Source organism: Ciona intestinalis, chromosome 5 (assembly GCF_000224145.3).
Source record: "Ciona intestinalis chromosome 5, KH, whole genome shotgun sequence".
NCBI lineage: Eukaryota > Metazoa > Chordata > Ascidiacea > Phlebobranchia > Cionidae > Ciona > Ciona intestinalis.
In genome coordinates, this window is record NC_020170.2 from 448435 (window position 1) to 461791 (window position 13357).

The 13357-nt window shown below is 35.8% G+C and overlaps 2 protein-coding genes across 2 annotated transcripts in view; one reads left to right on the top strand and one right to left on the bottom strand.

The window, feature by feature from the left end:
* LOC104265744 overlaps positions 1–4847 on the top strand; it is a 10773-nt gene extending 5926 nt beyond the window's left edge. Inside the window, exons 7-12 of the mRNA XM_018811838.2 lie at positions 496–1228; positions 1463–2041; positions 2363–2460; positions 2855–2922; positions 3029–3951; positions 4082–4847. Of these exons, the coding sequence (XP_018667383.2) occupies positions 496–1228; positions 1463–2041; positions 2363–2460; positions 2855–2922; positions 3029–3951; positions 4082–4203 (2523 nt within the window). The 3' untranslated portion in view covers positions 4204–4847. The remainder of the gene's footprint in view (positions 1–495; positions 1229–1462; positions 2042–2362; positions 2461–2854; positions 2923–3028; positions 3952–4081) is intronic.
* A 388-nt stretch (positions 4848–5235) lies between these two features.
* LOC100185186 (netrin-4) lies at positions 5236–13311 on the bottom strand. The gene is made up of 12 exons (XM_002126748.3): positions 13031–13311; positions 12266–12651; positions 11966–12085; positions 9474–9791; positions 9084–9210; positions 8411–8599; positions 7808–8007; positions 7379–7485; positions 6901–7052; positions 6692–6760; positions 6279–6449; positions 5236–5853 (listed from the first exon to the last, which is right to left on the bottom strand). The coding sequence occupies exons 1-12, from the start codon at positions 13077–13079 to the stop codon at positions 5708–5710; spliced, it is 2034 nt and encodes a 677-aa protein (XP_002126784.1). The 5' UTR covers positions 13080–13311; the 3' UTR covers positions 5236–5707.
* Between the last annotated feature and the right edge of the window lie 46 nt (positions 13312–13357).

A 13357-nucleotide genomic window follows, 5' to 3' on the forward strand; every position in this document is an offset into this window, starting at 1 on the left:
CCTTCTTTCACTTCAACTGTAAATAATGATGTAGCAACTAACATTGTTTCAAATGATCTTAAGATATCAAAAACTAATTGTCCTTTGCAGGAGAAACAAACAGTTGTTTCAATACCACCTCAGGTATCTAGTTCTGCCAATTCCTTCTGTGGATTATCAATAAACAATGTATACGGTCCGTTACCTCGATGTGTGTCTTGTGGAACAGTCTCTACTCTCGGAAGAAATGATGAAACCCATGTCACAAAAATTGTTCCTAAAAATGAACTGAACATGCCAACTGAACGCTCAACAGTGAAGAAAGTTCATTCAGTTTCTTCATCCACCCAAGTAAGTCCAGACAGGGAAGTAGCTCCAATATTTCCATCCATCGATCTTTGTCAACTCACAGCATTAATTGAAGCTTTAAAGGGCGCACGAGGTTTAGTAAATCCACAGGAACCAGTGACTGACATTAAAAGTTCTAATTATTCAGCACCAGTTCCCCAGCAAAACCATCAAAGTCAGTTTATGAAAGGTCACCCTGTCACAAAGGAACCTAGATCTTCTTCAGTTATCCCACTTCTTGTACATAAAGATAAATCAACATCAACCAATATTTCTGGACAACCTCAAATACATCCTGAAGATACCATTCTATTCCCAAGGGTTTATTCATCCCATACTACGGATCTTCACACAACACACACTATGCATGGAAAAGTAGATGCATCTGTGGGTACAGACAGCATCATACATCATGAAAAAAGATACACAAATGTGTATAACAACCCACAACCACCCATGGAAAGATATCAAGCACAAAGATGTGCATATCATAGTTACTACCCTCAAGAAAGCAGAGATTTTTTACCAAGACCAATGTACATGAGACGTGAATATAATTATGAGCAAGATTACTATTGCCCTGATAACAACCCAAGAAGAAGATGCTATGAGTATGGTAGAAGTCAAAGTGAAAAAAATTATAACGCAATGTACCCTGAAAGTGGTCTAAACCAGTGGCCACGTAACTACAGCTATGACCATCCTTCCAAATACAATGAATATATCCACGATGATTTTGATGACTCCATTATATATGAAGAAGGTCCAGGTGATTTTCAATTAAACTCAAACAGGTATGGTCATGTCAGAAATCGTGATCAGTTCATAATGAAACATCGGCCAACCATCAGGGGTGTAAACAGATACACAAACAGAACTGAAGAGAACAGATATAAAACAGGTAATATTCTATCGAATAAAACAGGTCAGAAAATTGGTTAAATATTAAAACAAGTTGTACTTGTGTATGGTGCGTATGCCTGCCATTCTTTACACATTATTCAAAACAACAGAAAAGAACGTTTATTATAGGTATTAATATATACAGCAAGACTACATAAGGGATTGTGATTCCCAGCTTAACCATGCAAGGATATTTAAAGAACTTTCACATATTAATAGTAAGTTTTTTCAGATGGAAATTCATTTGAAGAACAAATAAATGATTCAAACCCACTTCGAAGATCATTATCTGTTCCAACAGTTACCAAACCAAACATTCCTCCTTGTTACAGTGCTGGTTCAAGGCGGGATATGCAAATGGAACCCAACTATGGAGAAAGTAATATTATTGGTGTTTACGAAAACACAAGACACAATGTATGTGAACAAAGTTTTCAAAGAGGTCATCACCATGTTGATATGATGAGGAATAATCCTCACTTACCGTCGGATTCCCGACACATAATACAAACAACATCATCTGCAAAATCATTTCCAGCTCCATCACAAACTTCACCCATACGTTCAACGCCACACACTCACATGGTTGGAAGTGGCAAACCCAACAATGATGTTAAGGATGACCAAAAGTTTTCATTTTCAAGATCTGTCTCCACCTCCTCAAGGATGAGTGAAGAGTTAAGCGGATATGATCATGATATTTCTCAGTCTCGTCGTCATCTTCCAGATCCCCCAGATGAGGATGAATACAGATGGAGGTACAACAGCGTTAAGCGTCACAACATCTTACGTACAAGAAGTGTTGGGAAAGGTTTGTTAAAATACAAAATACTATTTACTTTTAACTCCTCTCTTTTCTTGGATATTTTTTTAGTACTTTTTTGTTGCCATTATTTCAGTAAATAGTTTGATGCCAACTGTATGCAGTTATAATATAAAAATGTGGGTTTTGTATAATTTACTTCAATATTTTGTGTTTCACATTTGTAATTGAAATTTACTTCAGCTATATTAAACAACATTAAATTGCAACAGCCATTTGCAGTTTATTAAGAAGTTGATAATTAAGCTTACTTCTTCCTGAATTGAATTTAAATCTTTTTTAAATACGTATATGTTAAATAAATTGCAGACCGAACTGAAGAGGGACCTGTCAGGGGAACTCACCGGTTGAAACAAACTATTGAAGATTTAGATCAACAAGAAAAAGAATTAGACATGAAATTGAGGGTAAATATTTACCTAACTTTGTATTGTCTATTTCAGTAATGAGTGTTCTGTTTTATATACCTCGTCCGCATATACAGTTAACACGTGTGTATCTTTGTGGGGTTGAACGTCTGGCGCTGTGGCACAATGGTAAACGATCTTCCTCTAACCTGGAGGTCCCAACCCAGTGGTCATTAATTGGTTGTCTAAATCGTCAGCCATATATGAGAACAAACAAATACAGAATTGCACCCGCAAAAAATAGTCACCCACAAAGTTACCTAACTTGTTAGCTAGCACGAGGTGTATGAAACAGAACATCCATAGTATGATGACTGTTGCTGCTCCGCGGCATGAGGGTAAGTAAGTTACATTTAATTATTCAAGGGTTTGTAACTTATTCTTCTACTTGCAGTATCTAGAGTTGGGAAGACAAAGCAAATCTAATTCATCATTGGTGAATGCATCTGTACATGGAACAGAGTGAGTACACACTATTTTCTATTCTACTGTTTCACTCATGCAGAAACACCAAACACAATTGAAAAATGTATGAAGTATGTAATTTTAATTAATTTTGTATATTAAGCAGACAACATTCAAGACATGTGGCAATGGTGGAGAACAGAAACAATGATTCGACTACTGTTGATCATATGCGTGATAATTCAACTGCTGTGATGGGATCAACTTCAACTGACAATTCACGTAACTATGTTATCGTTGATGATATTATGCAAATCATTCCCCAAGATGGAGGGAGTACAAAGCAATCGAAATCATCTAACCAAAACAACTTGCAACAACACCATGTCACCGCCTGTGACCAAAGCAATGAAAAAGTAAAGAGAAATTACTCGCAACATGAAGTTGGATATGCTACACGTGGCCGTCGTGTTGAAAATGGTTTTGATGATTTTTTTGCTTTCGAAAGTCCGGTCGTTCACCAACAAAGTGGTCACTACACGCATGACCGTAACCAAATGAGCACAAAAAGAGTATCAGAAAGAAATTATTCCGATTATGAAAGTACAAGTGAGAGGCAGCGTATGAGAGATCCAAGAAATCACCTGGAAAACCAAGATCACAAGGATCAAGTTTATCATGTTCGTTATGCGCGTTTAGATGATGGTGAGATTGCTAAGCCATGGATAAATATGAGGAAAGGCAAGAATCTGGAATATGATGTAGGTGCAACAAGAGATGCATACACAAGGGATATGTACATGGTTGATTGTGCAAATCAAGCACAAAATTCCTACAAAGTTAGTAAAGATTCTCTTGGGAAAGTGGCTGATTTAAACAGAGGATCAAATGTTTATATTAAAACTGTTCCATCAAGAAAAGCAAGGGAAACATACAGAACACTAACTGCAGCTGAACAGTATGATCTGATACAAGATTCACGTTCAAGCTGTAATATGAATCCTGAAGAATTGAGAGAACAAACTATTGATCGATCACCATATGGTGAACCAGATGATATGAGGACAGTTGTGTCAGACACAGAAGGTAATTGCCATATTAGTAAAAATTTATACGCTTTACGGCATCATTGCAACTATTGATACTGGACAATATTTTAAATTCAGTTACCTTCTTTTTAGTAGTGTCCGGTTTATATTACACATTTCCATTCCAGCTTATTACCTGGAGAGAGAGATGAATGATTGGTTTGAGAAACCCGACAATGACTTGAATGAAAGAAGCAAAGCTACAGACTATGCAGACTTCTCCAATGGATTCGATTTGGGAAGAGAATAAAATTATCGGTATAGAGCCTTTAATTGTAAAAGAATAGAAATTTCCTCATAAGTTTTATTAAAGTTTAGTTTTCACTGATATTTTAAAAGAAAAAGTTTCACAATTGCCCACTAATAATTGAGCAATTGTGAAGAAATGTTAAAAGCATTAGGAAATATGTTTGATTTGAACTTTCCAGTTTTTCAGTAAACAATTTGCTGAGTCTAGTAAAAAATACACATAAATTATTTTGTTACTTTAAAGATAAACTAAAGTCATTTTTTTGGTGTACAGATAGTTCTAACTGTGCTGAATCTATAATTTAAAAATTGTGCGTTTAAGTTAGAAGTGCCGCTGACTCTGATCTTGCCACATTAAATAATGATAACTTGAAAATTGTGCCATTTTGAATGGAACAACTGTAATTATGGATTTAGCTCGGTATCTGTACACCGATTATAGACTTCCGTTTACCTTTAAAAAATTAGAAGGATGCAGCATTTTTATCACTTCTATATTTTATGTACTACCGTTTGTATATCGCATGAATATGTTGGTATGATATTATAAATAATGTGAAATACATAATTAATCATATGTGTACAGAATGTTGTGCTATGTTGTACAGATTACTTGCGTATGAAATAAACTGCACTCAATAAAAATGTTCCTATATTAACACAAATACACGAGAAAAAAGTAGACTGTTTGTGATTAAATTTATCTTATATTTGGCTTAAAATACCGAATAGCTTTTCTACATGTTTTATTGATAGATTGCAGAAATGTGGTTATGGTGTAGTTTATCCACGTGTACGAGGGGGGCAACTCTTGCCTTATAGATATATATTGCCTAGCCTGTATGGGTGCTTGATGACTTTATAATGTCCTGTGGCTTGCACATTACTAGCTTTATGGATAATAATTATTTTTTACTGGTTGTGCCAACTTGGACAAACCATGGGTGACCACTGGATTAAAGTAAATACAAAATACTGATAAGTTTATATGATGGCATTCTAACATTTCTTACACTATTTGATTGACAAATGTCTCACAAAACTAACAATGTGTATTATATCACTGCGATAAGTCTCAATGAATGCAAACAAAAGACTTAAAAAACAAATGAATATTTGCAGCAATTATGAATAAATCACACTCAAATAAATTGTACAATGATCCCAAACTGTATCTAGTAATTATATAGTACACGACACACTGCATTGGTTAAAATTGATTTAATAAATGAATTTATAGTTCTGAAATACAAATTTTATTATATGTGGTTGTTTCGAAGTTATTGTAATGTAATAGCAGCAATACTTTAGTAAAATCAGCATTATAATACAACATTGAACTCTTTTGTCACTTAATACCACAAAAAAAACTCACACATTACTTCAAATTAAAGTAACATACACCTCAAATACATCACATACGAAACTGGAAAGACAAAATCTTGTTTAACTGAGAAAAATAAGTTTAAAATAATCATTATTCAGATTTTAAACTTTTCTCGTTGTCACACACACTTTTTGCGAAACTGTTTTTTAACATTTCGAGCAAAATATTTCCTTTTTTGTGGCCATTCTGTGACTAAACTTTCAACGTTGATCATTAATCTTTGTTGAATTGAATCTTCGTGGCCAATTACCAAGTAATCTCGACCTGTGATCGCAAAATGAAGTATAGGTTTGTTAAGGCATAAGAACTGCTAGTGTAAAGCATTTTAGAAAGTATTTGTACGCACAGAGTATTGAATTGTGTTTAGAGTCATAGCTGATGGAATATTGAATTGTATAACATGTAAAACTCGTAGACATTACATTTCCTTTGGAAGTTTTCCAGGTGCATGGTCAGATAGTTCGTAAATAGTTAATCTAACTTTAATTTATTTATATTTTTAACAATTACTAAACTATATTAAGTATGATTTTAGGTTAAACAACGACATGTAAGGATTTGGAAGTATTTCAAAAGCGCTTGCAGGTAAAACACTGCCTAACCCAATATAAAAAGCAGTACTTTTTGTGCATAAGCATATAGGACAATTCGATAATAGAATACAGTTGTTAATGTATGAAAATTCTTACCAGGCAGTAACACAGGGCATGTGCATCCCATCACTGTCCATGATTCTGGATACATAACAGTCTTTCCCCGTCGAAACTTTACCGAACCTTGTTTAAATACTCGTCGCACGGAAACCAAAAGTCTGGCATGTGTACCAAGGTCGATGGCTTCTCGGATTCGAACTCTGGCAGCTACAGTGGAAAATATGTGAACCGATTTAGCGCCACTTTAAAGAAACTTAAGAAACTGGTAGCATTTTTAGTGGTTCAGTTTTCTTATATATGATCATCTTTGATTGGTTTAATACAAATAATTAGTATAATAGAATTGATCTCAGTATAAAAGCTACATGATTTTTATGAAAGAATTCAAATCATTCATTTTTTAATTTATATCAAACTGTAGACTAATGTTCATTTCAACCAAAGCTCACCATAATCGAATTTTGCATTGCAGAAGTAAGTCAAGTCATTCCATGCTCTCTCTTTACATGAACAAGTTTCTGTAAACACCAAATATAAAAGTTTTACAAAATATTTTATTTACGTTGTTAGCTCTTCTTTGACACTGTAGAATTGGCAGGTAATTGATTATGGTTTGTTATTTATATCTGTTGTGTTCAGGACAAAACAAACAAGGTACCTGGTTTTCTCCATGTTGCTCCAACTGTCAAAGGAAGAACGCTTCTCTCCGCATAATTTATCCTTGTTCCCAATACCTGACCACGTGACATTACAATTGGTAATGGTTTGTATCCAGCAGCCATGCCTTTTATCTCTGGGAAACGATGAGGTCTGTGGCATAACATGCAAGAAATATCAATTTTAAAACATCGTAAACATATGATTATAATGACTGTGAAAACAAATGCAGATAATTATCTTAGAGTGTCACATGGGGCTTTGTAAAGGATTTCTATCATTATGGGTATATGTGTACTAGACTTAACCAAAATAACTGCAAATCAGTGGTTATTAACGGGTTGTCCAGATTGGTAGGAATGCAATATATTACCCACAAATTGGGGTCACAAAACATAGGACACTGGACATCCTTATTATAAAATTCAGAGGTTTATTGTGAGAGAATAAATAAGTCAGTAATAATATCAAATATTTACATAAAGTCTGTTTCATCAAAGCTATAATAAGGACCATCCAAATTGTCAAAACCAGGAAAGTTAGAAGATGGGTCAGGTTCGAATATTGGAATGCAACTACCCGATTTCTGTGGAGAAGTTAAATGCTGTGGTGATTTATACAGATACATACATTGTTTGTTTATCCACATCATATTTTAACATCTGACAATTTACTGTAATTCCCACCTCTATTGTTTTTAATTAATATGATTCAATACTATGATACAGATGTAATTATCTGACCCTGATCTGGTGAGTCAAAAACGATTCTTGTGTAAAGAAATACAGTAAGGATCTGTTGTTACGAAAACATTCTTTTACAGTTGGTTGAATTTTTGTCTGTGGTTTCGTAGCACCAGATCCTTTCTGTGATAGAGAAGATAACAAATTGCATTGTTACTTAATTACCACATCGCAATGTTCACACAGGCATTCACTACATCCATGCCTTCCAAAGCCCCAATAACCATGCAAACATCTGTCGCATCTTCTTCCACCTACACCAGGTTTACATCTACATTGACCTGTGATCGTATCACAAGGAAGTGTTTGCTGTCTTCTGGTTCTAGGTTTGTGGAAATATGTTCCAGTGATGTCGCAAAGGCATTCTGACACAATAAAAAACTTTTCAAATGTTTTTTTAACTTTCAGTAATAATATGTGGTGAAGTTTTGATATGGCTGTCGTTATGAATGTCATGAAAGAAGGATTGTTGTTTTAAGAAACTTATGACTCAGCTTAATGTCAAGTTTAAGTGTATAAAACATTGCAGGAAGGCAAAATATTAGATTTATTATAACTTAATATTACCCAATTAATCTGTTCACAACAAACTGAAATATTGAGGCCTTACTTTGGCCTTAAACTTGGATTAATCACAGCAACTAACTCCTGAAAGTTGCACAGCTTTTAATTACAGGTTTCAGTTTACAAAATTCTATGTAAGGTGATGTAGATGTTCCAGATTTAATCACAGAGAAACATTTTTAGTGCCCCAATGCAAAGACACACCTCTACAAATATCTTGATCTGACAAATCTGCTTCTAATCTCCTGAAATAGCCAGGCTTGCATAAATGACAGTAACGTCCACGTGTTTTATGTTGGCAACCCATGCACACTCCACCACTTCGATTCCCACTTCGCTCCCACAACTCACTGTCGAACCGACATCGTTGTGAATGACTGTGACAGTTACATCCTGTGACATCACAATACAAAAAAAATTAAAAGGTTATCAATCTCTTGCTTGGTAAAATATGTTGTGACATAAATTTCATTGACTATTTCTTAAATATATAAATGTAACTTGTCTTACCCTGTGGAGCAAGGCAAGGGGATGAGTTACAGCGTATGCAACTTTGTGGTTTTTTGTTATAATATATAAATTTAGATAATCCATAAATGACCACTGGTTTAAAGCAATTGCCGTTAAGTGTCTTGTCCAAAACACATATGCTCATAAGAGCGCACCAAACAATGTGCCACAGAGTAATACTTAAGTGTTATTCGTTGTGCTATTGCTTTATCCAAACTAGTGTTTTTCTACAATTGTATCAACTTTTTAAATAGGTTCTGATGTTACTGGTCAGAAAAATGGTGGAATAATCAGTTCCACTTATTTAAATTATAGTACAACAAACCATATTTCAATAAGTCATGTTCATAGTTCATACAAATCTTACGTTTGCAAGGGTTTGCAGCTCCAGTATCTCCGTTACCAGCCATCCATGGAGCATCATTGTAAATTTCCATGCAACGCTCGCAGTGGGCACCAGCTGTGTTGTGCTCACACATACACTTTCCGAACACCTGTAATATGTCAACATGGGACATGGGTCTTCCTACAGGATGTTCTTATAGTTTTATCTTCTATTTATTTTCTGACATATGACCTTGCTTATTTTGTAAAAATTAAAAAAAGGAACAAAATAATGTAAAATATTACCTATTAAAACAACTGCATTGTATGCATAAAATAGAAAAAAAAAAAAAAAAAAAAAAAAAAACGCTTAATTTTTAAAGTTTTGTTTTTTATCTACAGTCCATTATAATTTCTCACAACATGTCCCTACCACACTTTGCTCAGAATCTTTTGGTTTTGTTCCATCTTGATGTAGAGGAACACAAGTATCACCATGTCCACTACAATAACAAGTCCCACGTATGATCAGATCATACACAGAGAATGGGGGAAAGATACTCCCAACATCTTCGGGAAGGATGCTTCTGTCTTCCATGACGAGCGAGTCAGAAGTTATGTTGGTGCATCCCGTACATAACTGAGGATTCCACATCCTTATTCGGAGGTTGGTTATCTTAAGAAGATGTCTTGCTTCATCATTGTAAGGATCATCGATTGGATGTGCAGGATTCATTACTCGATGAATTACCTTTAAAAAAATTTGTTAAAAACATTTTTTTATGATAAAGTGATGATCGCCTAATTAGCCTTAACAGGCATAAAACGTACCACCGTTTCCCTGTTTAGCGAATTATTATATGCAACTTTGTGGCTGATTGTTTTATTTTTGTGTGACTACCAGTTTGATCGGCCACTAAGTAACCACTAGATTGGAGCAATTAGCGTTTTTATTTCCAAGAGACATACACGTCCTCGATTGCAGTAGCAACCAGCGTCTCCTGGTGTGTCCAGCCCTCTAAGGTAACGAGGCGAGAGCTGTTATGTGCTACGCTAATTCGTGAACTTTTGCCGCGCCGAGCACCACACATGGAACAAATATCTACCTAGTATAACTTGTTGGTTTTTATTCAAACCGCCTAGACATCGTGTCTTCTGACTAATAAAAAACTGAGGGATTAAATCGAACAATTTATATACGTTTTTTAGTTATTTGTATTGTAAGAATATGTTTCACTGTGTCTTCAAAAATCGAGAGCGATTTGAATTATTATTAACTTAATTGATAGCGTCTACGGTTTAGTTAGTTGAATAAACAGAGATATGCCGAAAAGTTTAACATTTTCAAATATTCATAGTTCATCCCAGAAATATAAGCAATTAAAGACACTGATATGCAAAACTTAACTATTTTCCGCTTAGTAAACAAAACATACAAGGAATGAATTAGCCCCAAGGTCGATGTCGTCAATTTGTATTCACATGCAGTTGTGTAATCTTGATAAGGCATCTTGCAAGAAAGCAAATACGTCAGGGGCCCAACATTAGCAAAACTGACGTCACAACTAATTCGCCTCTGTGATTACAGTTAACGCGAAAAAGTCCGAATTTGTTGTCTCGTTTGCAAGTCGCGCGCGCGTTGTTTTCGATCTTTTGAATTGGAACAAAGGGGCATTGTTTTGTGTCAGCAGCGGCGTGCTCTCGGCGGTGAACCAGAACTGGTATGACCGACGTTAGTTGGCTGTCATTTCGTTCGTGATGTCCTAACTCCTAATTTGGTTGAGTGAAAGTGTTTACAAGTTTACCAACGATTATGATCCGGGGATTGCCTTCATGCACGCGGCTCTACACTCGCTAGACGTGTCCTATTACCATAAAAATATATATAGTAGGATGGGACAAGATGGGACACCTTCGGCGCATAATATCCGAATATCCTGATCGTGTTTTAAACAGTTACCAACGGTCTATGGGATTCTTAAGCATATAGGTGGACGAGAAAATAGAGTTAAAATGTGTCCCAACTTCCCCCATCCTACTATACTTTATGTCCATACAAATCGACGCTTATTTGTACCATTTCTACGAGTACATCGATTGTAATTTAGTAATAGGCTTTTCTTTAAATACATTGGACCGAACAACAGGTATGAGGTAAGTAACGACCCACCTTTAACCGCGATAACAGCGAAGCACGAGTTGATCTCATTAAAATGTTTTGTGCAGTCTTTTTCTATTATTTTCGAATTACGAGGAATTTAAATATGACATCATAATTATTGTTGTTGGATGATATATTATATGTGAGGTAAAAATGGGACACTTAAGTACATATCGCTTACTATTTAAAAAATAAAACTTTTACGTGCATTCATGAAAATAAATTTATTTTTTAAAGAATATATACATATGCGTTGGAGCGATTAATCTTACCCGACTGTTTGCAAATTACAGCACCTGAAATGCAAATCGCAAAATACCACCTCGTGTTATAAGACATTTTTTTAAAGTGTTGTTTGAATGAATGTAACTTTTTACGTTGCCGGAAAACGGCAAAAGTTATAGCATGGCCGGTATTCATACACCTCGTCCCAACTTACGAGTTACCACGAATGTAACTTTGTGGGTGATTGTGGAATTTGTTCAGTTTTTTATTTGTGATTGACAAATTAGACAGCCCACTGGTAACCACTGGGTTGGAGCAACTGATACGCCCACAATGATAGCATCGACGAGCCTTGAACCTATGCCCCCTAGTTTAGAGGAATGCGCGCTGCCGCGGTGCCAGAGGTTATAAAGATAGGGTACAAATTCATAGAATTACCCTACTAAATAATAAAGGTATTCTCCAACCTTTTGTATATTAAAGGTTACGGACATGATATATATACCGAAAATAAAAAACAAATAAAGAGCAACAGTTACCTCTCCACCATCGCATGGCCATGGACTTGAATATCGGGAAGTACACGCAGCGCTGATGACGTCAACATCGTCATCCATACCAAACTCTTCGCTGCAATTACTTGCAAAACGTTGGTAAATCTAAAAGTCACGTGATTCAACTACAACAATGTTTATAAATACCCGATGACTATGACGTATCGATAGTTTCAAGTCACTAAAGGTCGTTAATTCTTCGGTTTTATAAAACGTTGAGAAGACAGGACACCGTAAGCACATGTATATATATAGTATATATATATATTACACATCAGGACTAACCTGCCAAGTTTGTCCAAAATCGACCGACCTTTCCAAAGTCATGGCACCAGGCCGTGGACTCCGAAACAACATGATTAAGTGTGTGAAGTAAAAAGACGTCTGCAGGTCAAACTGGATCGTAACGTCATCGGCGTTGTTGGCTGATTGCCACCAGGTATGAGAGCCGGTGAACGGTGAATCGAGCATGTGTGAGCCCGGATGATCGCCGGTACCACAGCGTCTACAAATTGGCGCCGTACATGAGTCTGTACCTGGGTCACAATAGATTTCCCCTTTCCTCCCCAAACCACATGTGCTGGTCACTGATACGCTGCGACCCGCAGCCAGGTTGCCTACATCACCATGGCAACTGTGACGACCACACCGTTGACTGAGTGAGCGTAAAACTAAAACAAAAAACGCAGGACTAATTGAATTAATCAACGACAAATGATTATATAGGGCCAGATATTGTACATTCAACAACGTAACTGTATCCATACCCTATTCTAAAATTATCCGCGAGCTCGAAGCTATATAAATTATATACATTAATTGCTATACTTACGTTTACCCTACGTTAATTTTAAATGTTAAAACATTGCCTATAAGTTGAACCCACGTTAATATTAACCGCAGACTTGTGTTTATACCTTCTCACGTGTTCATGCAAAAGTCAACAGCGAGCGAAAAGTGGTAGACAAATTAACGATTATGCCTGAACATGTGATCAATTCGTTTATACAACGTTTAATGCAACATAATAACAAAATGTTGGTGACTTACCGCCACTAAACAAGAGGATCAAGACTTGATATTTCATTCTACCAAACATACATTACGTGATAAACGAATAACACTACCTTATTGACATATATATTCTGCAGTGATTCACATGCCTGACGTAACACTATCGTAACTATTAGTGTCCAGTTCTATGTATTTACCCTGCAAGGCTATCGCTGTCGTTTAAGTGTCTAACTTCCTCACCTCTCGTACGTTTTATTTCAGTCCCGTAAATAAATAGTTGCCGCCAATCGGCGAGCTCCGTTTTTCAGCTGAAGAATTTTTATGACGTAACCATGTTTTGGCGATGTGGTGGGCAGAACGTTT